The 26713-nt window shown below is 43.1% G+C and overlaps 1 protein-coding gene across 3 annotated transcripts in view; it reads right to left on the bottom strand.

Moving 5' to 3' along the window:
- GIGYF2 (GRB10 interacting GYF protein 2) overlaps positions 1-14673 on the bottom strand; it is a 75881-nt gene extending 61208 nt beyond the window's left edge. The window contains exons 1-2 of one of the 3 annotated variants that reach the window (XM_072143262.1): positions 14472-14673; positions 2236-2325 (exon numbers count right to left, since the gene is read on the bottom strand). In XM_072143262.1, the coding sequence (XP_071999363.1) occupies positions 2236-2276 (41 nt within the window). In that variant the 5' untranslated portion in view covers positions 2277-2325; positions 14472-14673. The remainder of the gene's footprint in view (positions 1-2235; positions 2326-14471) is intronic. The other 2 variants (XM_072143263.1, XM_072143264.1) reach the window with 2 other exon arrangements.
- Positions 14674-26713: the final 12040 nt, after the last annotated feature.

The following is a 26713-nucleotide window of genomic DNA, read 5'->3' as shown; positions in this document are numbered from 1 at the left end:
AGGAGCATCCTCCAGGTGGGGGCCGTCATGGAACGTGGTGGAAATAATGGATTTATGCAGTGACGGGACGGCGACATGGAAAAGACACATAGCAAGTTGGAAAGGTAATGAAGGGGTAAAAAGGTAGTGTGCTGAGAATTCGGTGTGATATCAAGGTGACAGGTGTCCTTTCAATAAGTACAATTTGTTACTTCGAAAACAAGGCCTCATACAGCTCTTACACAGATTTTTTTTTTTTTTTTTTTTTAAATTTAGGGATTTTTTTGAAGGTGGGAAATAGAAAATGGAAACGCAAAAAGGCTGTTTCCTTAAGGGGTTAAAGTAGACCTCAGGCAAATACAACTTTTCTTACTGCCCTGTATTATTCTCTCCACTCCTTTTAGCCCTGCATTGTTATGTTAAAGGGGTATTCTCATCTGGGCATTCACATTCAGTTTTATTAATCTCCCATATGTAAACATTTCTTCAATTGGATGTTATTAAAAAAAAATGTTCCTGTGTGAAGATAATTTATCATAAATGTAGTCATGTTGTCCCTTAGAAACCAGATAGCTTCCTCGGTTACGACCACCCCACACTCAGGCAGCAGTGGCCTCACATACACTATTGAGTCCTGCCTGACCTCCTGGATTCAGCGTTCATTACCACAGGACGGCTGTGGGACCTGCAGTAACTCCCGGACATTTCATATCCTAAAACCTTTTTGTTTATTTGTGCAATCCATCCAGCAGTGGTGGTCGTATCCAGGGTCTTGTTTCTAAGGGACCATATGACTACATTTATGAGAAATTATCTTCACACGGGTAAAAAAATTTAAATACTATCTAATTGAAGAAATGTTTATATATGGCAGATTAATCAAACTGAATGTGAATGCCCGGACGAGAATACCCCTTTAAGGTTTCACCATAATCCTCCATCAATCCTATAATGCCTCAATATAGTATGAAAATGGCAGTACATCTCAGCGTGGCGAGACTACGGGGTGACAATACTCTCTCTACATTTCCTAAAACCCATTTTGACAAACTCATTCCGTGCACTTGTACGATTTACTGGACTGAACTCAAAATTGCTGAACTGAACTTGGCACGTCCATTCAGGGTTTCTCAGTTCAGTCTAGTAAATCCAACAAGTCTGCGGAGCGAGTTTTCCAGGCCAAGCCGCTTGTAGGCAATATGCAAACAGCTGAGAATTGTCTGAAAAATTTCGTTCTGCATGTCAACTGGATTTACTGACATGATACTTCTGCATTTAGGGCAGTTCATCCAAGATTGAGCCAGTAAATCTGAACACCACACAGAAGTTTGTTGGTCTGACCTTGACCTTGTGCAACCAACCATCCAGGGATTAAAAACATTAGTATTTAGAAGGGCAGTACTAGCACCTTACCCACCCAATCTAGTCCTTCTCTTAGGTGACTGATAACAATCACTGTGTAAAGACAAATACAGGAATTCTCTGCACAAATACATCAGATATAGGGCAGATATTAAAGGGAACCTGTCACCAGGGACCTCATTTTTCACTAAAGGCAGATTGTAAAAGCCCATGACACCTGCAGTGCAAATATGTCTTTCTGCCTTTTCTAAGCATTTGCATTACAGTATAATTGTGTGTTATAACTTACTCTTGCATCCTGACAAAATCCTGGGGTAGTCACAGGGGTTGGACTTTGGTTTGGATGCATTTCAAAAAACAACATGTGGCTTGTCTGTGTTACTAACTCCTCAGAGCTTGGCCCCCACCTTTGTGCTCCTTTCTAGCTCCACCTCCTGCTTCTTCTCAGAGGTCACAGCCTGGTGAGATGACATCAGTGGGGGAGGGACAAGCTGTACATGAGCACAAACATGGAGACAGCCTTCAGCTCAAATAGGTCACATGTTGTTTTTTCAAATGCATCCAAACCAAAATCCAGCCCCTGTGACTACCCCAGGATTTTGTCAGCATGCAAGAGTAAGTTATAACACACAATTATACTGTAATGCAAATGCTTATAAAAGGCAGAGAGGCAGATGTGCACTGCAGGTGTCATGGGCTTTTACAATCTGTCTTTAGTGAAAAATGAGGTCCCTGGTGACAGGTTCCCTTTAAGCCCTGTATGCCAGCCCCTGACTTCCCCAGTCATCTCTATGGAATTGATGGAGATAGCCGTACAGTCTGATCACTCATATGAGCCAAGCAAGACAATGTGAAACTAGACATTATACAGTGATAATTAAACATGGCACTTACCACTCAGGGCCAAAATTCAGGGTCTGAGTCTCGGCTGTCATAATGCTTTCTGTTTCTTTAAATTTTTCTTTTTTACAAGAGAACGAAAATCTGAAAAAAGAATAACGTTGATGAGAAAATCTTTAATCATCAGTACAAAACACACAGTAACAATAGCAATATAACTATTACAGTCACACTAGAGACTTGAAGTGCAGCTGTCTAATTTCTAAGTGTGTGGTAATAGAACACGGCCTCGGTGTCAATGAATATCTGCTGGTCCTTAAAGTCTGGCACAACCCCTTTAAGGACACACAGTATAGCCACTGTACAGGAATTCATTAACCTTTGACTCCCATTGCATTAAGGTGTCAATTTTCATAGGAATAATGGGTAAACTATTCTTGCCTATACAGTGAAGCAGAAGATGAGCACATGTATATGTTCCAGCAGTTCACACCGTTATACACTGGGTATATAGGAGTCGAAAGAAAAATCAGAGCACCTGCACCTTCTCCAAACTCTGATCTCCATACATACATAATATACACCAGACATGAGCACTTCCTGCAGGATACATAATGGATGAACACTGTGGGGTGCAAATGGGTTAAAACCATTATAATACAATATTCGGCAACATCCAAATATAGTTATCTTCCACATAACAAGTAATTCTAGAAAGACTATTGCATCATGTGAAGTAAAACATATGTACGTTTCTGTAAAATAAAACCAATGTAGCATTTAGCGCTAATGACAGATGGAGCAGATTTTATTGCTGCAGACATAATAATCATAGTTAAATAGCGGTGACCAGTTTACATGGATTATAGCCATTACTAAGTGCAGCTTGAGGCTGCGTTAACACAACCTTATGCTACCCGTAGCGTACCGTTTTTTTTTTCTACAAAATACATACGACATTTAAATGGATGATACGTCCAACCAATTATATTGGCGTTGTTAACAGCATACTGTACCGTGTACTAGCCGTATAAATAGAGCATTTCCTATATTCTACTGTGTTTCAGTTCGATGCCCTTAGAAGTCCATGGGGCTGTATAAATATGGGTTAAATACGTGCTGCATATGGATGAAAAGCGTCACGTATATACTGTCTCATAGGGCACGGAAATATGTGACTGGAGAAATTACATGTTCGTGTGAATGCACCTTATACTGATGTTTAGCTGCTGGTAAATTCACAATGATCAGTATGGAGACCCTCACAGATTGCAAGAAGGAGGGGTCTGATGGGGTCCTCGTACCTCTGTCTGACCAATGGAGCAGACGGCCGCGCATGACCATTCTACTCCATTAATCTCTATGGAGCTGACGGAAATTACCAAGTGATCTCTGTCAGCTCCATAGAGATTAAAGGAGTAGAAAGGCCATGCGCGACTGTCTGCTCCATTGGTCTTATCTCCATCACCGAAAACCCCACTGATCAGAAAGTTAGTTTGTTGGAAAACCTAAAATTAGGCCCTATCTACGGTATAGGGCCTAAGTTGCTGATCGGTGGGGGTCTCAGTGCAGAGACCCCCACAGATTGCGAGAACGCGGTGTCCGATGGGGCCCACGTACCTCCGTCGGACTCCTCATCGCTCTGTCAGACCAATGGAGCAGAGAGCTGCATGAGAGTTCTGCTCCATTAATCTCTATGGAGCTGACGGAAATTGCCCCGGCCCCCTCGTTCTCGTGATCTTTGGGGACCTCCGGAACTGAAAACCCCAACGGGATAGGGCCCAACTTTACTTAAAGTGGTTTTCCCACAAACTAATGCTAGGAGAGCTGTTCTCTAACATCTCCTTACTGTATACATTTACTATTAACTACAATGCGCACACACAACAGGTTACATTATCTATGTACATGTCTGATATTCCTCAATTACCTGCACAACAGGTCTGTCTTGTAAAGACAAGCCACGATGACTGATACCAAGTGAAGAATTTCTTCCTTTGAAAAGCAGATATACAGGGAGTGTTAGGAGTTTCTCTATCCATGGCATATGGCCTGGTATGAAGTCACCTTACAGAGAGAGGTCCAAGGAAGAATAAATGACCCAGCAACAGGTCAACCAACACTCAGCAATGCCAAGCCCAGCGAGACAGAGCACTGCACAGGACAAGTCAGTGCCTGGAGAGCACCTACAGGGGACTAATACTGTCTATACACTATAAAGCAGTGGTGGCGAACCTATGGCACTGGTGCCAGAGGTAGCACTCAGAGCCCTTTCTGTGGGCACCCAAGCCATCACCAGAGGACTCAGGTATCTTCCTGCAGTCCCAGACAGCCCAGGACTTGCTTAAAGTGACAGCTCTACCTGGGACCACTGGAGGGGTGGGAAGGTGTGGGCAGATCTGGATTATCATTGTAGCTCCTGCTCCGGCCCTGACAATTCTTCCTGTTTATGCGACCCTGGAGGGAAGCTACAATGATTATCCAAATTTCTTCTATTTTCTGCTTTATTGATGTCCTCAGGGTGCTTATATGAATGAAAGCTGTGACAGAGAAGGGAGTATAAATCACATTTTTGTGTTGGCATTTTGCAATAAATAAGTGGGTCACGGTTGTAGTTTGGGCACTCGGTCACTAAAAGGTTTGCCATCACTGCTATAGAGGATACATATGTCATGTAACTTTCCATTCTTATCCAGTCCTAGAACAAGTACTGGATAGACATCTATGGGGAGATTTATCAGTAGTGTCTTCAAGCAGAACTGTTCTAGCTGACCATCAAAGCTCAGCTTCCATTTTATAAACAGCCATGGGGAAAAATGAAAGCTGGGCTCCGATTGGTTGCAACTAGAACAGTTCTGCTCCCAAACACTTCTGACAAATCTCCCCCATTCTTGTATTCTAGATTTTCAACATATGCAACATTTCTGAAAAGTTTCAACTCTTTCACAACTTGAATTTTGATTATCGTGTTCTCTTTTGTGTTTATGATGACATAGAGAAAACTCATCCTCCGGCTTCTCACTGCAACTCTTCACAATCCTCATCTCCTCTTCACGGTTCATAGAGCCATCTAAACCCTCCATATAAAAAGTGTTGACTTAGACAAGACACACAACTTTGACCAACAAACTCCCCTGCACTATAGACAGACTGTGGGATCAACATCCTGAATTTTCTGAAAATATTAAGCTACATATAATAGTGGGTGCAACATTGCCGCTCATTTCTGCAGTGCTTATTATTTCACTCTTTTACATAGTGTCCGCATGTTATAGAGCAGAAGGAGCAGAGCAGATTGTACACAGCATCTTATCTGCAGGCAGCATGTTATAGAGCAGGATAGAATTTATTTTGCATCATCTATGCATTGACATGGCTTCTCTCTTTGCCTTGAAGCAGTAATATAATCATGGGGAGGTCGTGTCCAACTGAAGACTACGGTCATCTCTGAGAGCCATTCTCTGCATCTTATGTTTTTATGTTTTTCTCTGGAGATGTGCGCGGCTGGATACATTAACGGCTTTTACTGTAATTACTTTATAAAGGTTTTTAATTGTTCATCTACTGATCCCATTTACAACAATACAGTACTGATCACAGTCATAGCCTCATTAACCTTCTATTCTAGTTTTCCATCTTTGCAATTAAAATGAATGACTTTCTCAGAAGAGGCCGAGCTCATGTTTAACAGAAGTTTGCGGCTGAGCAGCAATGAAGACAAGGAGAGTCGCTGAAGGCGGCACTCATCTTTTTCCTCTAAGCATTGAAGGGGAGGAGTAGAACATTTGTAGTAATGCTAGAAGGATGACAACACAATATTATGGTGCAGGTGGACAGACTCCAAGCATCATAGTGATATTTGATGCAAGGACTCCCTTTTGTTAAATAGTGCAGAACTGTAATCAGCCAGTTCTGGTCCGCTTTTCATAGATCGACCACAGTCGTGTGGTGCTAGCTGATGGCCTCCTGCACACACCACTTCCGGGGCCTGACAATGACATCACGTTGATAAGGATATATAGACTGTTTTTGGTGTTGGTTATATGGGGTTTTCCCACAGAGAAAAATTAACTTGCTCATCAATGGGGTCTCCGTGCTGAGACCCCTGCAGATCGTGTAAACAAGGGGTCCGTCGGACTCCATAGACTTGGCAATTTCCGTCAGCTCCATAGAGATTAATGGAGCAGAACAGCCATGCGCGGCTGTCTGCTCCATTACTCTCATGCTGTGACAAAGGGTTCGACGGACCCCTCACTTTCGCGATTTGCGGGGTCTCAACACTGAGACCCCCACTGATCAGAAAGTTAGGCCCCATCTTTGTGGGAAAACCCCTTTTAGGGGAGCACCCAGGTTGGCACTTCTATAAAACAATATCTCTGCCACCATCAGGTGCCATGATGCCTACACCCTGTTTGATGTGTTTGAGGTTTTACACAGTGCATCTGTGTACATCTATCCAATGTTTACCTTCTGTTGACACCGACATCTCAATATATATGTGTGTCGTCTACAGTTTATACCCCAGAAATACTGCCTTAGGCTACATTCACACGATGTATGCCCGCCGTACCGTAGTACGGCGGGCATACATCGGCGCTGCGGAGAGGAGCAGGGGATGAGCGCTGCTAACCCCCGCCCCTCTCCATAGGAAGATACAGCGCACGGCGCCGTATCACGGGAAAAGATAGGACCTGTCCTATCTTTTCCTGTGCTACGGAGCGGTACGGTGCCGCACGTGTGCGGCACCGTACCGCTCCCGTACAGGGCCGTGAGCTCATAGGAGTGTATGGGGGACGTATATCGGCCGTATATACGTTGGCCGTATATACGTCCCCCATACATGTGTGTGAATGTAGCCTTACACTGCAGGTGCCCTGTTCACAAAGCAAAAATAAAGTCTCCTAAGCCTTATCTTCATTGGGTAACATTACCTGCACAGGTGTAATTACAACCTCAGATTTCCATATTGGCTATAAATCTTTCCACCATGTGTTTTAACCCTGTATGAAAAGGTTGATCTACATACATTTGTTGTGTCCCGGGCTAAGCTGCCCTTTAAGGTTATGCAAACTAAGCACAAATGTTATCTGCTCCTGTACACACACACTTTGCATGGCACTTCACAGCCACAAATGGTCTGGTCAGACGCATCAATCACCCTGGAGATGTTCTGACAGAGCTGCCGGCATCACATATGTAAATGTGGTTGATGTTACCAGAACTGCAGATTTATGAGATAAAGAAATGATCTGCGGCCTGATAGGGGTAAAGATGCTTTACTCAACAGCTTTTATAGGAACCAAACTACCCCCAAATGAGCCTCCGGACTTGCTCCCTGCTGAGGCTGCTTTCACACATTGCAGGAAAAACTTTGTATTGTACTCAGTTTTGTGGTGGAGTTTCTTCATTCCCCCTTCACCTGCTCGTGTCTTTCACCTGTTACATTAACAAAACTTAAAACCACATGAAAACTGATACAATGCAGTTTAGGCTGATGCCACACATGGCGTTTCTTGGTCTGTTTTTAAGCATGAGTTTTTTAAAATGCATCCTTTTTTTACTGTTTCCCCTGCCTACCCGTTTGAACCACATGCGTGTTCATTAAGATCAATGGTAAAACCTGTCAAAAATGGATGCGTTTTCAAAAACCGCATGCGGATTTTAACGGACTGCTTAAAAAGAGCCCAAAAAACGGGTTCAAAACGCCACATGTGCCGCGGGCCAAATAGGTTAAAAAGCAACCAAAAACATGGTAACAAACTGATGTGTTTTTAAACGGACTGAAAGCGAAAACTGATCAAAAACGCCACGTGTGGCAGCACCCTTACGGTTAGTGTTTTGATTCCATTATTTACCGTAACTTTGGGGCGGCCCGCGGCTGCATACAAATGCATGCGATTGTATGCATCCGCATGTAATCTGTAATAAGCACCCGGTGTCTTGTGTAAATGCAAGACACTGGGTGCCGATTGCCGATTACATGGGTTTGCATACGCACGCATATGCGTTTGGCCGTCCCACTGCGTTTTGATTCCGCTACAAAACGGAATTAAAACGCTAATGTGTGATAGCAGCTTAAGGCACAGCTGGACAGTTCTTAGACCGCTTTTAAATGCATTGAAAACGCATGTGTTTCTGCACGTTTACCATGTGTTTGGCTGGTATGAATCCTGTATTAACATTTTCACAGTTGCTTACACTTCAAAGGGCCATCCCTTCTATTGTTCCATATGACTGTTTGCTCTCTGTAATGTAATATTATATTTGTATATGTCCCCTATGATTTCTAAAGCGCTATAGAATTTGAGGGCACCATACAAATAATTACAGGCAGTCCCCGGGTTACATACAAGATAGGGTCTGTAGGTTTGTTCTTAAGTTGAATTTGTATGTAAGTCGGAACTGTATGTTTTATCGTTGTAATCCCAGACAGAACTTTTTTGGCCTCTGTGACAATTAGATTTAAAAAATGTCATAAGAATCAATATTAAACACTAAAGCTTCATTACAGACACCTGTGATAACTGTTACAGCTGATTATTGTAGCCTAGGACTAAAGTACAATAAATTAACAATATCCAGAGATCAGTTTGTAACTAGGGGTCGTATGTAAGTCGAGTGTTCTTAAGTAGGGGACCTCCTGTATTATTATTCCACAAATGAAGAAAAACAGATTCAAACCAGCCAAACACATGGTAAACATGCAAAATCGCAAGAACGGAGCAAGAACGCACCGCGTGACAGCACCCCAAAACGAGCAACAGGTTCTGAAAAGTTGATGATGTACCAAGTAAGGTGCTGTCACAGTGTATTCTTGGAAAGTTTTTAAATGGACTGAAAATGCATGTGTTTTTGTACGTTTACCATGCATTTGGCTGGTTTGAACCTGTTTATCCTCATTTCTAGAAGTGTAGGTGGCTCTGAAACAGTAAAACCAGCCAAGCACATGGTAATCATACCAAAATGTATGAGTTTAAAAACGGACCAAGAACGCAACAGCACCCTAAGATTATAAGGAGACCACACTACAAAAGGCAAGGGTAATCATATTTGTTTTACCCTTAAGATGGATTTTATTAATGGGGTATTCCCACAAAGACAAGTTTCTTATATGTACTCAGGATAACAAAATAAAACATTTTCTAATTCACTGTACACAATTTCAGTTGCCCCTAGACACGACCCTGTATCTTGGATTTGTGTGCAACAGCCTGGAGCGGAGATTTCTGCGTCTCTCTGCTCTGAGTCTGTAGCCCCGCCCCCTGCACGGAGCTCTCACAGACACTCACTAATCACTTCCTACCAGCACTACATGATGAGCAGAGACAAGCTGCAAACTACATAGAGATAAGTGATCCGGTGGAAAGGGTAGGCAGACACATTGCTGTGAGAACGGAGATGTAGAAGTGCTGACAGTGTAAAAGTCTCATGCCTCTGTGTAATATTCATCTAATGCATCTCTCATCTGTCTCATCTTTTTCTATGTGTCAGTGTGTTAGTACAATGTCAGAAGCCAGATGAAAGTGTATATACAACTTGTACCCTGATAATGTAACCACATTGTCACCCCACAGAACTATATGGATTATAATGTGTCTGCTTAGAGAGTCCCCGCCCACACCCTGGGATTTTCCACTGAGCAACCTAGGTAGTTATATGAGCTAAGACAGCAATAACACTGATTAACATTGTAAAATAAGAGGTTAAAATTATCTTTATTGAGTAAACATCACTAGGGGATTAATATTTGAGAATTTTCTTTCGCGGGAAAACCCCTTTAAGTATAAAATAAAATATTGGTGCTGATTTAGCAACTCTATGTAGTACTTGTGCAGTGTAATCTAAATATGCAGCAAATTCAATAATATGTGGCAAGTTTGGTGCACTTTACACCACAACATTGATTGACTTATTTTGCTACAAAAAAAAAAAAAATTGTGCACTTTACTTTCTTGAAGCCAACTTTCTTGGCAAGAATTGGGGTGCATTTGGCTTTGCCTTCAGCTCTGTGTAACCATCATTCTAGTGAAGAGACAAGCAGATACACAAGGGAGGGTAAAGAGGATTACAAGGTCTTGGTGCAGATACGTTTGTATCCTCTCTTATTTCAGGAGATAAGTAGCTGGAAGATTAATTAAGTCTCTACAAGATGATAACCGTGTTTATAGGATTAACCTAGAATTATTGCTCGTAGTATCACTAACATGATAATATGGAGCACTCCTCCACATCCACAATGTGGATATAATCTGAACAAAGACACGGGGCATAATCTCTGCGGACAATCCATGGCGAAAATCAGACGTAACGTCTGGATTCTGCAGAGGGCTGTGGTCCATCTATATCGCAAATGTCATAATCTGCACCAATAATTGACGTGCTGCCCACTGAAAATGTAAATTGTATTATGCTTCAGAATTGTGACCGTTGTATGTTACTTTTACCTGTACAGTGGGGCAATTCTACAGCCAACAGGGCCTGGCATAAAACTGCAAACCAGTGGCTTTCTCATATACCCCTGGCATATAATAAATCTCCCCCTTGTGTTTTGCATTGTTTACATTTTGTTTACATAACATACGGGTCCATTTCCACTGCTGAACACATTTGTCTGCAGCAGGCCTTAAGACAAGGGGCCAGTTAACAGTCACCAAAACTCTTCCATTAACAAGACATTAACGCATGTGTTAACCTCGTGATTACATTGCATTTTGTAAACGCAAATGTACAATAAACAATTCTATAATTAGGCAAATCACTTCTTCTCCGCTGTTGTAATGCGTTTAAAAACACAATGTAAAAGAAACAAACAAAACGCAACGTGTGAACGCGCCCTTAGTGTTTTTTTGTGGCATAGTTTTCCCCAAAACGCTCTACTTTCTGAGTATGAAAACTTTTCACATATGAAAAATTAAAAACCCAGGCATAAAGCATGTAAAGGACGGCCCCATACATCTATCGGAGTACGTCAGCCTGGGACAAGTAAGTGTATCATTGTCTTATGAAGAATTCATGTAGTAACAAAGCAGTTTTGCCAGTTTCTACCTGCAGGGGAAATACTGCAGATTTAATATCTGTACTGCAGGAAAATGTATTATGCAGATTATTGCACATTTTGCAAAAAATATTATCCACATCCCTGTACCAAGGTACAGATTTCTCACAAGCAATTGACGGAATGAAAGCCGACATATCCGCAATCTGATATTATGTAGACTGACTTGTGGTATAGATTTAACACCTGCAGCATGACAATTTATGTATATAGAATGAAAAACTTCAAGCGATTACGTTCTATAAATCGGCAGCGTGTCACACACCTTGCTGTATGTTCACATGTTACAGATATGCCAAGGTTTGTTGTTGTTGCAGAACTGGGTGTAAAAGATCTGCAGCAAATGAAAGCACCAGGATAAGTGCTAATTCACACATGCGTATGCTGTAGCTTGTGGCCGTATATGTGCCCCACACACAATAAGATGTTACCAATTCTTATCCAAACATTGCAGACAAATAATCTGGACTGTGTCATTGTTATATCTGCTGTGTGTCCATTTTAAGCTACATTTTACTGCTGCCCTAAACTCTTACAGGTCATAGATAAACTTGTTGCTCAAGAGCAAGTTTGGACCAACAAACTCACCCCATGCGAGATTTACTGGACCAAACTCAGAATCAGGGAGCTGTAGAGACACGCTACCTTCAATTCTAGGTTCAGTCCTGTAAACCCCGCGAGCAAATAAAGCAAGTTTATCGGACCAAATTCACACCAGGAGGACTGGCTTAATCAGAGCAATTACAAACCGGGACTTATGGGTGTATAAGTGACCAAGCAATGAATGACACTCTGCACCATGAGCTTAATGCCTGCAGGACATATGAGGACATTACGGAGCACATCCGACATCAGGCAGTAACACACACACCCAATCCTGCTACATAAACGCTAAATGTGGAAGGAGGACACTCGTATCCGATCACTCCTGCACATGGATCTATTATCTAGAATAACAGGGGAGGCAGCAGCTTTATTGTGGAGATACCAAAATTCCTGGGCGAGCCGTCTATCAATGCTCAAGGAGCTAAGAAGTGATAGCCATCAGCACCATGGAGGAGAGGGAGATAAGCAAACTTGTCTGTCCATGTTCTCCCAACTTCTTCCATAGGTCAGTACAGGCCCTTATACATGGAAGTTGTTTCTCCACCAAATATCTCTCCACACAGGTTCATTTTTTTTTGTATTAGTCATGGGGTAAAATAGAACAGAACTAACATTTACCTATGTAATAGTTTTCGTCAGTATTCCTACTAGAATTCTTACTATGCGATATCTGATTTTGAAGATAAATATCACCGGTTTCAAGATCTCTGCTTACTGCCAGGAAATGGAAAAAGTTTTATAGATAGACGTTTGAAGTCTACACAAACCTAACACTTGTATTATCGAAGGCAGGACTGTAAATGCTGTATATAATCCCACAACCTGGCAATTATACCAACAGCGGGTCCAGCTCCATAAACTCCCTGCCATGCAATACATGTCCACTACATGGAACATACATGATGGCTACGCTCGTAACGAATGTCATATGTACGGGGTGGGATGAAGAGAAACATTCTCTGTAGGATTTCTCCATTCCTCATTATACGCCCTTTTCCTATTCATTCCTCCAGGATGATGCAGATTATGAGATCTCGTCCACATATGGCAGAATGAACGCATCTCCTATGTACAGGAGGGTTCCTCTAAGATTATCACTTCATTCATTGCACTATAGGGCACAGGTTTGTAGATTGCCATAAGTCAACCGTATAAGGAAACCTACAGCATTAAAGCCAGGACACTTACTCATAGATCCAGGGACTGTGACTGCGGTAATCTTCTTATATTTGTTATCCATGGCCTCCTTCCATCTAAAATCAACTTTTAAAATTATGCTAATGAGTCGAGGGCTCCTGTGCTCCATGCTGCAGCTTCACATAATGTTATACTGTGTATGAGTACTTCCCTCCCCATGTGTGAGATTACATCAGGCATAGGGAGGGGACATGCTGAGAGACCATGGGGAAGGTGAGACAGTGTGACAGCTGGTGAATCTACAGCACAGAGGGGCTCAGGTAACACCCCTGTAGCCCTTCTGGCTCATTAGTAAATAATTTTTCAAGCTGATTGTAGAAGGAAGGAGGACATGGATAACAAATATAGCAAAGAAGATTACCACAGTCACAGGGCCTGGATCTATGAGTAAGTGTCCCTGGTTTATCATGACAGATTCTGATGGTAGATTTCCTTTAAGAACTCCTATACAATGTACCTTAAAGAGATCATTCATCACCTATCATGCCATGTGGCCATAAAATGTTGTAGATGCCACCACCCCTTTAACATTATGGACTGAAACTGCAGAGATTCTCCAAAATACTTTGATAATTGAGCAATACAGAACGATGACACATGTATACCCTGCAGATATTGCTGTATACATGCCCAGTTGTAGGTGGCACAGTACAATTCCTCCTAGATGTGTGCCACAATTCATCATCTGCAGGGTATACATGTGGTTGTTCTGTATCACTCCATTACAGCTGAATACACGGCCGGTTACTTTCGGCTGCAGCACATGGGTAACATTGATGAACCTCTCATCCGCTCTGAGGCTGTAGACACTCATCCTGTAAACACAGAAAGAAACTCCAGGTGGTGGAGATGCCCTTACAGAGAAGGAGATGCCACGTCCCTCCCCTGCAGCTGCCAGGCACTCTACAATACCCCGGAGTGCCCTGCACATTCCTCAGCTTTGCTCGTATTCCCAGCATGCACTGCAGGAGTAGGGGTTGTCACCCTGTGCAGACAGGTGTCAGCTGGGAATCTCTGGGGGTACATGATGCAATGTTTACATCCCGCTGATACATCACAGTGTGAATTGCGGCTTCTCAGGAAACTCTCACAGCTGTACAAGTTACAAAAAGTTTCCAAGGGAAATGGTACTCCCCTTTAAGGAACTCCTCAGAGGTCAGGTGGGAAGTGTAAGGGGTCAGGGTGGAAAGTGACAGCCAGTAAAGCCATTGTATACAGAGCAGTATACAGTATATACACGGCGGGGGTCTCAGGTGACGGCACAGATGTGTCCCCGGGCGGTGAGCAGCAGCAGTGCAGGTAGCACATGTGTCCTCTGCTGTCTCCATACACACATATCCGGGCTCCTCCGCCCGCCATGTATCCTCCCAGCACTCAGCCCCAGCCCCGGCGCCCACAGTCCTCCCGCAGCCCTCTCATTACAGCACTGTACCTCTCTCAGCTTCTCACCCGAAGCGAATCCACAAGCCCAACAACACAAGATGGCTGACGCCACGCACCGTCACCTGACGACTCCACGCCTCGCCTCAGCAGTGACAGAGCAGCGTGCCCGGCCAGCGCTTCCACCAGCGAGTTCCGTGTTCTGCAGCTAGACGGGACACTCCACGTACAGCTCGTCACCACAACTTGCCGGTCACGTGACCGCGCCCAGCGCCGCGGCGGACATCTTGGATGTGGGCAAAAGCCGCCCGTTCATACAATTTCCTATTATGGGAGTGTTCTCGCTGCGTTATTTCAAGAAGTTTTTTTTTTCTGCGTTATGATAGACATGTTGCTAGGGAAGACACTGGGGCGGATGTGACAGGACTACATAATTCTGTACATTACATGACGTGTCAGCATGTTGTACAATGAGAGACATGTGGAGTGGGAATTTTTCCACTTTGAAAATTTTTTCCGAAAGAACACTGGGTATTTTTTAAGGCTCAGTTCCGATTTGCATGTTGGCTTCTGTTTTGCAGTTTCCCGTTTCTGATGAACTATGGGTCTGGTATTCTTTCACCTTTGATTTGAATGGTTTGCAATGGTCTCTGTTAATATGAATGGCGGTCGCTCTTATGAGATTTGAGCTAAAAATAAAATTGTAAGAATAATAAAACACAAACAGATGGCTATAAAATAATAAAAAAACGGGAGACTTAACAGACACTAACTAGTACAAGATATCTGTTTTTATCCTATCTAAAAAGATAATAATTCTTTATTTATATAGCGCACACAGATTACGTAGCGCTGCACAGAGTTTCCAAATCAGTCCCTGTCCTCAATGGGGCTCACAATCTAATCAGCCTACCAGTATGTTTTGGAGTGTGGGAGGAAACCGGTGGACCCGTTACAGGCATCATTTATTTAGCTATAATGTATCTGTCCACACATCTGTTTTAATTACAATCCATTTAAAGAGAACCTGTCACCCTGAAAAAGTGCACCAGGAGCTGCTTACTAAAGTAATGTTACACTGTTAGCGTTATCGGAAACCTCTGATAACGCTAACTAGCGCTGCTGCATTGTACAGTACAATCGCCGGACTGCTCTCAAAGCATATTCATGAGGGGGCGGGTTTGGTGGCGGTGACTGCCGCATAACTTGTGGCAGTCACCGCTGGCCTATGGAGCAAATGGGGCAGTCCTGGGAAGTCGGACTGCCCCCTCATGAATACGCCAGACGTTTTGGTACTGTACATCGATGCGGTGTTAGTTAGCGTTATTGGTGGTTTCCGATAACGCTAACAGTGTAACACTGTTGCGTTTGTTTTAGCAATAGGATCTAGGTCCTTTGCCAAAACTCAACTGACTCTCTGTGAGGTTTTTGTAATAGCCATAGTTTTTTTAAGAACGTTTTTTAAATTTACGCTTTTTTTGTCACATTCATTGTCCCCTGATACAACTGACCAACACAAGTACCGTATTTTTCGGACTATAAGGTGCACCGGAGTATAAGGTGCACCATCTATAAATGCCTGCTAAAACGTCTAGGTTCATATATAAGGTGCACCATATTATAAGGCGCACCTGATTATAATGATGAATGACCAGCAGATGGCAGACCTGTGCACCGTTCAAGGCAGCTGTTTTCTGTAAGCACCGTTCAAATATAAGGCACACTGGACTATAAGGCGCACCTGATTATAAGGATGAATGACCAGCAGGTGGCGGACCTGTGCACAGTTCAAGGCAGCTGTTGTCTGTAAGTACAGTTCATATATAAGGCGCATTGGACTATAAAGCGCACCTTTGATTTCTGAGAAAATCACAGGATTTTTTTGTGCTCCTTGTAGTCCGAAAAATACGGTACCAAATTATACCTGCTGATCACATGCATTTCTAGCCAAGTACAAGTGCTGAAAGTATCAACACAACCCAAGAACCACAACAGGATACAAGTAAAAATAGTTTTTTTTTTGTTTGTTTGTTTTTTGTGACCAGGTGCAGATTGAGACTGAAAGTCATGAAAGTCAAATGGTAGCTTTCCTTTAAGGGAGCTGCCTTACAAGGTAGATTAAAGAGGCGTGGTTTTCCTTATCACATGCTGGAAAAAATTTAAAAATCATTTGCATATTTTTGCAGGGTCAGCTTTATTTAAATCGGTGCCTTGTTGTGATGTCATCAGATGTTTTAAATGTATATACAATTTTAGACATGTAGACTCATACTCAGATATATACAGTAATATAATGATACACATGTACATTCATAGACACAGATATCTTTTTCTGATACCTCCTCTCCCTTTCCATTATTGCATTTGCTATCACCTGTCTTTTCTTCCTTCACCCTTCCCCCAGTTATCAGAATAGATGTAATGTGGAGGAGGTATCAGTACACTCACATACACAGATAGGGGGAGATTTATCATCAAGTTTCTGAGGTAAAACTGTTCTAGTTGCCCATGGAAACCAATCAGAGCTCAGTTTTAATTGTATAAACAGCTGTGGGTAAAATGAAAGCTGAGCTCTGATTGGTTGGCAAGGGCAACTAGAACAGTCCTGCTCTAAGAGACTTATGAAAAATCTCCCCCATAGTATACAATTAAAGATATGTTGACTCACATACACAGATCCTAAAGAGACAGTCTTTTAGCTACTCCACGCCCCAATAGCCGCTTTACAAAATTTACATATTAGGGCAATAGCGTTTTCAAAAAGATAGCGGGGACGTGAGGATTAGCTCTAAAAACGGCTATCCTCATATCCCATACAGGCACCTACCACCCGTTCTACCTTTATAGGTAGAATTGTGGTTGTAGGTTGCCTTTAATTCAGCTTGGTTCTGTTACTATTTCTATGTTGTAATCTTAGACAAAGACAAACAGCGAGAGACACTCAGAGACAGAAAGGGTCAGATAGAGTTGGAGATAGAGACACTCAGGGACACTCAGAGACAGAAATGGTAAAAGACAGAGACAATCAGAGTGAGATAGACAAATACAAACAGTGAAAGACACTCAGAGACAGGAAGAGTCAGAGAGAGAGTTGGAGACAGAGACACTCAGAGACAGTCAGAGACAGAAATGGTCATGGACAATCAAAGACAGATAAACACAGACAGAGACAGTCAGAGACACTCAGAGATATAGACAGTCAAAGACAGAGATAGTCAAAGACAATCAGAGACAGACAGAGACAGAAACAGTCAGAGACAATCATAGACAGATAGACACAGACAGAGACAGTCAAAGACACTCAAAGACAGAGACAGTCAGAGTCAGATAGACAAAGACAAACAGCGAGAGACACTCAGAGACAGAAAGGGTCAGATAGAGTTGGAGATAGAGACACTCAGGGACACTCAGAGACAGAAATGGTAAAAGACAGAGACAATCAGAGTGAGATAGACAAATACAAACAGTGAAAGACACTCAGAGACAGGAAGAGTCAGAGAGAGAGTTGGAGACAGAGACACTCAGAGACAGTCAGAGACAGAAATGGTCATGGACAATCAAAGACAGATAAACACAGACAGAGACAGTCAGAGACACTCAGAGATATAGACAGTCAAAGACAGAGATAGTCAAAGACAATCAGAGACAGACAGAGACAGAAACAGTCAGAGACAATCATAGACAGATAGACACAGACAGAGACAGTCAAAGACACTCAAAGACAGAGACAGTCAGAGTCAGATAGACAAAGACAAACAGCGAGAGACACTCAGAGACAGAAAGGGTCAGATAGAGTTGGAGATAGAGACACTCAGGGACACTCAGAGACAGAAATGGTAAAAGACAGAAACAATTAGAGTCAGATAGACAAATACAAACAGTGAGAGACACTCTGAGAAAGAAAGGGTCGAAGAGAGTTGAAGACAGAGACAGACAGAGACACTCAGGATCACGCAGAGACAGACAGAGACAGAAACATTCAGAGACAATCATAGACAGAGACAGTCATAGACACTCTTTCTTGAAAATGTATTTTACATGTAGCTTAGTACACAGTCCAAAGGTTTGTTACTTTGTCAATATAATTATCTGGCAATGGTGTTATACAATTAGGTGGATGAAGTTGGATTATTCATTAAAGGGAACCTACCACCACAAATCTACCTATAAAGGTAGATTGGGTGGTAGGTGGATCATTGGGACGTGAGGATAGCCCTTTTAAGGGCTAATCCTCACGTCCCTGCACTTTTTTGAGAACTTTAATTTGATATTTATTCAAATGTACTTATGTGGCTACCGGGGCGTGGAGTAGCCGCTTATGAGATTACACGAGGCGGCTACTCCACGCCCCGGTAGCCACTTTACTCCTCCTACTCACCCATCTTCGGCGCGCAGCTCCGCGTAGCTGCGCGCCCTCGTCCGGCGAGCCTGCCGTCTGCGCATGCGCAGAAGAGCAGGCCCGCGCCTGTTTCGGAGTTGTGACCGCGCAGGCGCGGGCCTGCTCTTCTGCGCATGCGCAGACGGCAGGCTCGCCGGACGAGGGCGCGCAGCTACGCGGAGCTGCGCGCCGAAGATGGGTGAGTAGGAGGAGTAAAGTGGCTACCGGGGCGTGGAGTAGCCGCCTCGTGTAATCTCATAAGCGGCTACTCCACGCCCCGGTAGCCACATAAGTACATTTGAATAAATATCAAATTAAAGTTCTCAAAAAAGTGCAGGGACGTGAGGATTAGCCCTTAAAAGGGCTATCCTCACGTCCCAATGATCCACCTACCACCCAATCTACCTTTATAGGTAGATTTGTGGTGGTAGGTGCCCTTTAACCATCAGCACATACTTCAATCGTACAATACATGTGCATGAAAATAAACAGCACTTATGATTGTACATATTCGGTATTATCATAAGGCTAAGGCTATGATAATATGGCCATTTGACATCACCTGCCACTAGGAATGTCATTTTTAGCTTTAGCATTAGCTTTAAGCAATAGCCTATGCTATCCCGGTTTTAAAGGCATTCTGAATACTGCAACTACTGTATAAATCTTCATTTCATATCACCTGCCTCCCTGCCAGCAGAGTTTGGTGAGTTCCAGGGTGGAGAGGGGGGAATACAGCAGCAGCAGCTTGTGTGCCTGTGTCAAAGTCTCCTCATGCATGCTTCCTCCACTCCACACCAATCCCCCTTTCTCCGATGCCTGCTCAATGCACATGACAGGAAGAAGCAAGGGGCAGAGAGAGCTGTATGAGTGAGGAGGAGAGGAAAAATGCATGAGGAGACACAGACACAGGTTGCTACAGCTGATTTTCCCCCCAAGACTCAACACACACTGCTGGTAGGGAGCCAGGTGATGTGAGATAATGTTTTATAAAGTATGGCAGTATTCAGATTGCTGACAAAGTCATTTTTAAATGAGCATAGCATAGGCTCATGGAACTTGTCATCAGATGAAAATGACATTCCTAGTGACAGGTTCACCTTAAAGAGATTGTTCTCTTTAAAATCAATATTAATGAATGAATATTAAAGGTATTATCCAAACTCGCCATTACAAGTAATCACAGTTAATGAAAATATATTTAGTTTAGGGGGTTAATTTGCCTGACGGGTTCTCTTTAAATCTTGGATTTTAGTTGTCAATTTCTCTGCCTTTTACAGTTCAACAAATAAAATAAAAAAGAGCACATCATTTTGGTACTGACTTCTCCCAGTATATTTCTTATTTTTTTTCTAATTTACTTACAATGACATGGATTGCCAATCATATTTTGGATAGACTAATAATTTCCTTGAAACTTTACAAACTTTAGGTCGAAGAAACAAGACTTATCTAACTTGAAGTAAATGAAGAAAATGCCCTATGGGTTTCGTTATGGAAAATAACACATGAACTTTATTTTCCTGTTGACTTGCTTTCCTTTTATTTTTTTACCTGCATTGCTAGCCAAGTTTAGGATAATGAATTCAAGTCGATCAATTCAATTTCAATTTCCAAAAATTAAGTATGAATGACAAGACAAGACTAATGATGAATAACATAACTAAAGAAGAAAATTTACTTACCTGTCCGACGGAGTTCCCTGAAAGTGCATTGTCTGACAAGAATGCTCTCTGGTGCGATTCACCAAGATTGTGCACCTGATATCCTGCATGTGTCCTTCCCCGCTCAGGTCCGATGGAGTTCACCTTCTTCTTTGTGTTGCATTAAAATGCATTGTCCTGCGACACAATTTGAATTTGAATTGCACGACGACACGCCCCCCAATTTCTGTCGCATGAAAGCCAGTGTAGCTGAGCCAAAATGCCAGCGCTGACCCCTGTTAAATACCTGTCAAAGCCGTGCAACCCCCAAAAACGTCAGAAAGTCAGACGAAAGTGCTTTTGCGGACCCTAAGTAAATAAGCCCCAGTGTCTTTACTTTTGTGCTAATTGCCTAGACCTGTAATACTAAAGTGCATTGCCATCCAAGTTTAGTATAGACATTCCACTCAATTCTTCCTGTTTCATGGATTGACCATAGTTGTGTGCAATCGCCATTAGGCTATATTCATACACACGTATGGGGGACGTATAAACGTCCCCCATGCATGGCAATGGGTGCACCGCGCCCTACGGGAGCGGTACAGTGCTGCACACATGCGGCACCATGCCGTTCCATAGCCGGGAGAAAGATAGGACTTGTCCTATCTTTCTCCTGTAATACGGCGCCACAGCCATATATCACATATATCCTCTCCCCACTGCCGACGTGTGCCCGCCCTACGGTACGTTTGTGTGAATATAGCCTTAGACAAATAATCTCACAAGGTGTTGAATTTAGGAAGCAATGGACCCACTCATTTGTAATGTGGACTAAACATCTACATTAATTGTTATTATCAGAGACACTGGGGATCATTTACTAAGGGTCGCGGATCGCACTTGCACTCGCAGATTGCACAGGTATTTGACAGGTGTCTTCGCTGGGATTGTGTTGCACGTGATTGGATTGTGGCTTTCATGCGACAAAAATTGGGGGGCGCAATGTCGGACGATCAGACTGATTCGTATTGAGCGCGGGTTTAACATTCAAATTGTGTCACAAGCTAATGCACTTACATGTGCAACACCCTCGCCGATGCAATGGCGAGGGAGGGTTTGCGAATACGTCCCACCTGCATGTAATCCCATTACACTACATGGTCCTGACAGGACATAGGGATATTGCAGTGGTGAATCTTGCCTGGCAAGGCAGAGGTTAAGTATTTTGTATAATGCCAGATGCTGTTTGTCCAATGATATGTGTAACATCCTGTGCTCTGTAAGCTGAGATGTGATTGGAGGAGCAGCCACCACCTGACCAAAGGGAGGTAATAAAACCTCTGGCCAGGAATGTTCTGGAGACTAGATTATTCTAGTAAGGATTCAGAGAGATTCTGTTGTAGGAGAATCAGTGAGTGAGTGAGTAATCTCTGTCTAGCCCATACCAGAGCAGGAAGAGCCTAGCCCCTGCCTCTGAAGAGTGGAGCATTAGACTAGAGTTAGTGTAGTGAGGAAAAGGGGTATCATCTTACCTTTGAAGGTGATGCCTGAAGCCCTACAGGACAAGCTGAAGCTTCCTACCAGGACACAGCTGCCTCCCAGCCTGCCCTCTACATCCAGGCTGGTGAACTATCTCCTGAGGCTCCCTCCAACTCACATCTCGGCACCCTACCAACCTGTTAAGGGCACGTTTGCTGCGGTTCCTGCGGTTCAAATAAAGAACTGTAAGTTGTTTTCTTCAACTTCTGTCTCCGTCTGGTCCCTGCTAATACGGCTGCCTTCATCACCGGCACCCTGTCCATCACCCAGAGACTCACACTCGGGACACTAAGGGGTTGCCCCAGGGAGATCCGCTATAGCAGCCTCTCCCTCATCTTTTCTTGCCAACACCACCCTGCTGGAGACCTGCCAGGCTGTAGGACAGCCCTCCGGTTCCCCCGTACCAAGCACCGTGACAATAGCGTGCTTAGGCCGCAACCGCCAGCCACTCCGGTACCGCGGGCCCCGGCTGACTCCAGGCCTCACCTCAAGGGCTAGGCCCCGGTGGGGGATGTTGCACATGCACCACTTAAAAGATGGTGAACTCTCTCGACTGCTCTCACAGCCAGGCCCTGTATATAATGATTCCAGTTGCTAGGGAGTGTCATTGTGACATGTGCAGTGTTCCGTCAATGCAAGTTAGCTTTACCATTGGGCCTTTCGTCTTGTATTTCATTTGCCAATTTCTTTCAACAAAGGCCACCTTTAGTAGCCCAAATGAGGGAGACAACTGCATAAAAGTGTTATGTACTAGAACCTCAATAGTGAACTATGTTGCCATCCAAATCCAAGTTAATAACTTCTCCTGAAATGTATCAGAAATCAGGTAAAAGGGACTAGACTTATGGTTTTCTCCATGTGCATCAGACTTCTATGGGTCCTGGCAGCTAAGGGGGACTCTTGTTCCCACAATCTGCTGATCAGACATTAATCTCCTGTCCTCTGGATAGGGGCCGTATGTCCTTAAAAGGAATATTTCACCATAATTTACCTACCCGAACTAACTGTTATGTTATGCTAGGTTTGGCTATGCCACCAATGCCACCTATGATAATAATAATCTTTATTTATATAACGCCATCATATTCTGTAGCGCTTTACAAATCATAGGGGACATATACAAATATAATATTACATTACAGAGTACAAACAACAAACAGTCCGATTGAGGAGCAGCACAGCGAGTGTAATGGATCAAGTCCAATGGTGGGTGCACGCCTCCAACAAACCCGATCCACCGGTTTGTAAGGTCAGATATCCAAATAAATGCAATGAGGTAGCACTCCAGTAAGTACAAAGGTGATCTTAATTCACTCATGGCAAAATAAGGTGCAACGTTTCAGCTCATCCATAGAGCCATTACCAAGCTTGATAATGGCTCTATGGATGAGCTGAAACGTTGCACCTTATTTTGCCTTGGTTGAATAAAGATCACCCTTATACTTACTGGAGTATAAAGACTGGAGTATAAAGATATATAAAGATCACCTTTATACTTACTGGAGTGCTGCCTCATTGCATTTTTTTGGATACAGAGTACAAACAGTCATATGGAACAATAGTAGTGAGGGCACCTATACCTTTGTTTTCCAACTGCTCCTTCTGTGGTAAAACTTAATCTAAAAACAAAGGTTTTGGTGATATGTACAGTCCTACATAACATAGTATTTAGATCAGGTAGTTAAATTGTGGTGACGGAACTACTATTATAAACTATATCTAACATAACATAAAATAAAAATATGGGATCAAGTAGGAAACTACCCATTCCACCCATTCCTGTGGTATGTAAGAGCACCTGAAAGCTTCAGTGAGTAGTGGCATGGCAGCCTCCAGAGCATGACCCTGTATGATTTCATGGTTTCCGTTATCAGGAAGCATAATTGCGACAAATATACTTTTTCGACAACCATTAAATGAGTCATACGCTTCTTTCAGCTTGGGCGCTCATAACGACCATCGTTTGTTTTGTTTACAGCACTAGCAGCACCTATATCATGCACAATAAAGAAAAATAAAGAAGTCTGAATTAAAGTAAGCGACAACAACAGGGTTACCACCTATCCTTGTGAACTGCATCCAATACTAAAGTACGGTTAATTTTGAAATTGAGCACCACACCAGTTGCTGTATAATCCTGTTTTTCCATCCCATACTGCAGTAAAGAAAGGAGTTTAGGTGACAGATGAAAGGGTGTAAGAGGTAGTAGCCACCTATAACTGATGATAAACTATTTCTTTAAAGGGAAGCTGTCACCACATTTTTCACAAATACAGCTAGTAACAGTTTCCTAAAGAGTCATATTAACTAAATGCCATCCTTTTTTTTGTCAAAAAATCAATTCTCTCACATCCCCATAAAATCAACTTTTGTATCTTACTTGGCATAGAGCCAGATCTAGCAGGAGTCAGAGGGGCCATGTCATGTTCGACTAAGTTCAACAGCTCTAGCAACAGGAACAGAAGACCATGGAGGCATACTGTGATTTCATAAGATCAGATACAAACAAGGGAAGATATGGGTAGATTTTGCAAATGTTGAACATAGTTCCTGTTGCCATGGAGCTTCAATATGACACACACAGTGTTCCATCTATACAAATCTTCCTTCCTATGTTGTAGGTGCTGCCATCTTGGACCTGGTGGTATATGTATGAATACCTCATTCGATATCACCTGTCATTTGTAAAACTTATGGGGGCAGATTTACTTACCCGTCCCTGCGCAATCCTCGAGGTGTGTTCCCTGACTCCAATGCACAGCTGAGCTAAGATTGTGCGTCGGATATCCAGCATCTGTCGCTTCCCCGATCAGGTCCGCCGGAGTTCACCTTTTTCTCCCCGGTGCATGTAAGTGCTTGATCTTGCGACACAAATTCAAAGTTAAATCTCGCCGGTTTGTTAGAATCCGTCGGATTGTCCGCCGGCCAGCCCCCCGATTTCTGTCGCATGAAAGCTGGCGCAGATGCACCAAAATCTGATTGAGCTCGACACAATCCTCTGAAAAGTTAGAAAACACAACGAAAATGCGGCCGTGGGACTGTTAGTAAATACGCCCCATCATGTGTGCAGTTAAGTAATCCAGTGGAGAAGCAGGCACATACAAGCAAATAAAAAATATATAAAATTGTATTTGAAAGTGGTTTTCTCAAAGAAGCCAGTATATATAATACATACTGGAACTGAAAATCTTCCAGAATAAATCTGGGTTGGTCTTCTCACAAAGGTGATCTTGAAGGCCTTACTGCCTCAAAACAAAGAAGTGGATGAGAGAGAGACGATGGAGAAGAGATGAAAAGGGATGTCATGGCTGTTATACCCTCTTAAAAGGTAACACCAGTGCTACACAAAATTTCTAAGTTGTGGAGCAGGTGTAACATTGGGGTTACATCCAGATATCAATCATTACACAAAAAAAGAAATTATGGAAAATTTATCTGGAAAAATTCAGGGTGATAAATCCAGTTAGCCCTTGGTCACATGGACACCTGCCATTAACAGCCTCGATCGGAGCTAACAGGGATGTCATCAGAGGGCGTCGTTGGTTTGCCAAGACAGCCAGGATCCTATCAGAACAAGTATATTCACAATATACTGCAACTGTTAATCATCAAGTGGTGCCGTTTGATTGCCACAACAGCAGGGAGCCCCTGAGAGGCTCCAATGATGGTCATGAAGTATTTTCTTTTACAATTGACCGTTGCCTTTAGCACTGACAGACTTCCCTTACAATCAGCCAATGTAACTGTAAGTCCAAACGAGGCAACTCACTACTGTGAGTACTCATGTACATCTATTTGTGACAGTAGATTAAATAGCAGGTACAGTCTAGAAATAAGTTGTAATTTTCATGTAGTAACTACAGGCAGTCCCCGGGTTACATACAAGATAGGGTCCATAGGTTTGTTCTTAAGTCAAATTTGTATGTAGGTCGAAACTGTATATTTTATAATTGTAGATACAGACAACTCCCAGTGACAATTGGAGTTTAAAATTTTTTTTGTTGTAATTGGACCAAGGATTATATAAAGCTTCATTACAGACACCTTACAGCTGATCATTGCAGTCTGGGACTATAGTAAAGTAGCCAGAGAGCTTCACCAGAGGTCACAGTGGGCAGAGGAGTCCGTCTTTAACTATGGGTCATCTGTAAGTCGGGTGTCCTTAAGTAGGGGACCGCCTGCTTGGGAATTTTATAAATTTATTAGAACTGGTGAAGATTTCATCTATAAACTGCGCCAGTAATCCAGGGCAGACTATAGTAAATTCGCTGCCAGACTTGACTTGCCCACTTTTCGAAAAACTTTTGTAAAAGGCATAATATATCTGGCCACTGTGTACAGGCATGCTAATGCAACATCCCCCACCGAGGACTAGCCTTTTCTTGGGGCTTGGAGGCAGCCGGAGCCCAGTATACCGTAATGGCTGGCGGTTGCAGCCTAGGGCGCGCTGTGGTCACAGTGTATGGTATGGGGTCCGGAGGGCTGTCCTACAGCCTGGCAGGTCTCCAGCAGGTGCTGTGTGCAAGAAAGCCCGTGGTGGTAGACAGCTGTATCCAGGGATCAGATGGAGGCAACGTTGTTCAAATCAACTTACAGTTCTTTATTGAACAGCAGGCAACAGTGTAAGCTGTAAATACCGGAGCTTACTTTCGTTAGTGTTATTAACCGCTGTATTGCGGTTTTAACACTTTTTAAAGTTTATAGCAGAAGCTGCTTCGCCGCTGCGCAAGACCG

Source organism: Engystomops pustulosus, chromosome 3, assembly GCF_040894005.1.
Source record: "Engystomops pustulosus chromosome 3, aEngPut4.maternal, whole genome shotgun sequence".
Taxonomy (NCBI): Eukaryota; Metazoa; Chordata; class Amphibia; order Anura; family Leptodactylidae; genus Engystomops; species Engystomops pustulosus.
Note: the sequence above shows the minus strand (reverse complement) of the source record. Positions and strands in the feature narration are given on the sequence as shown.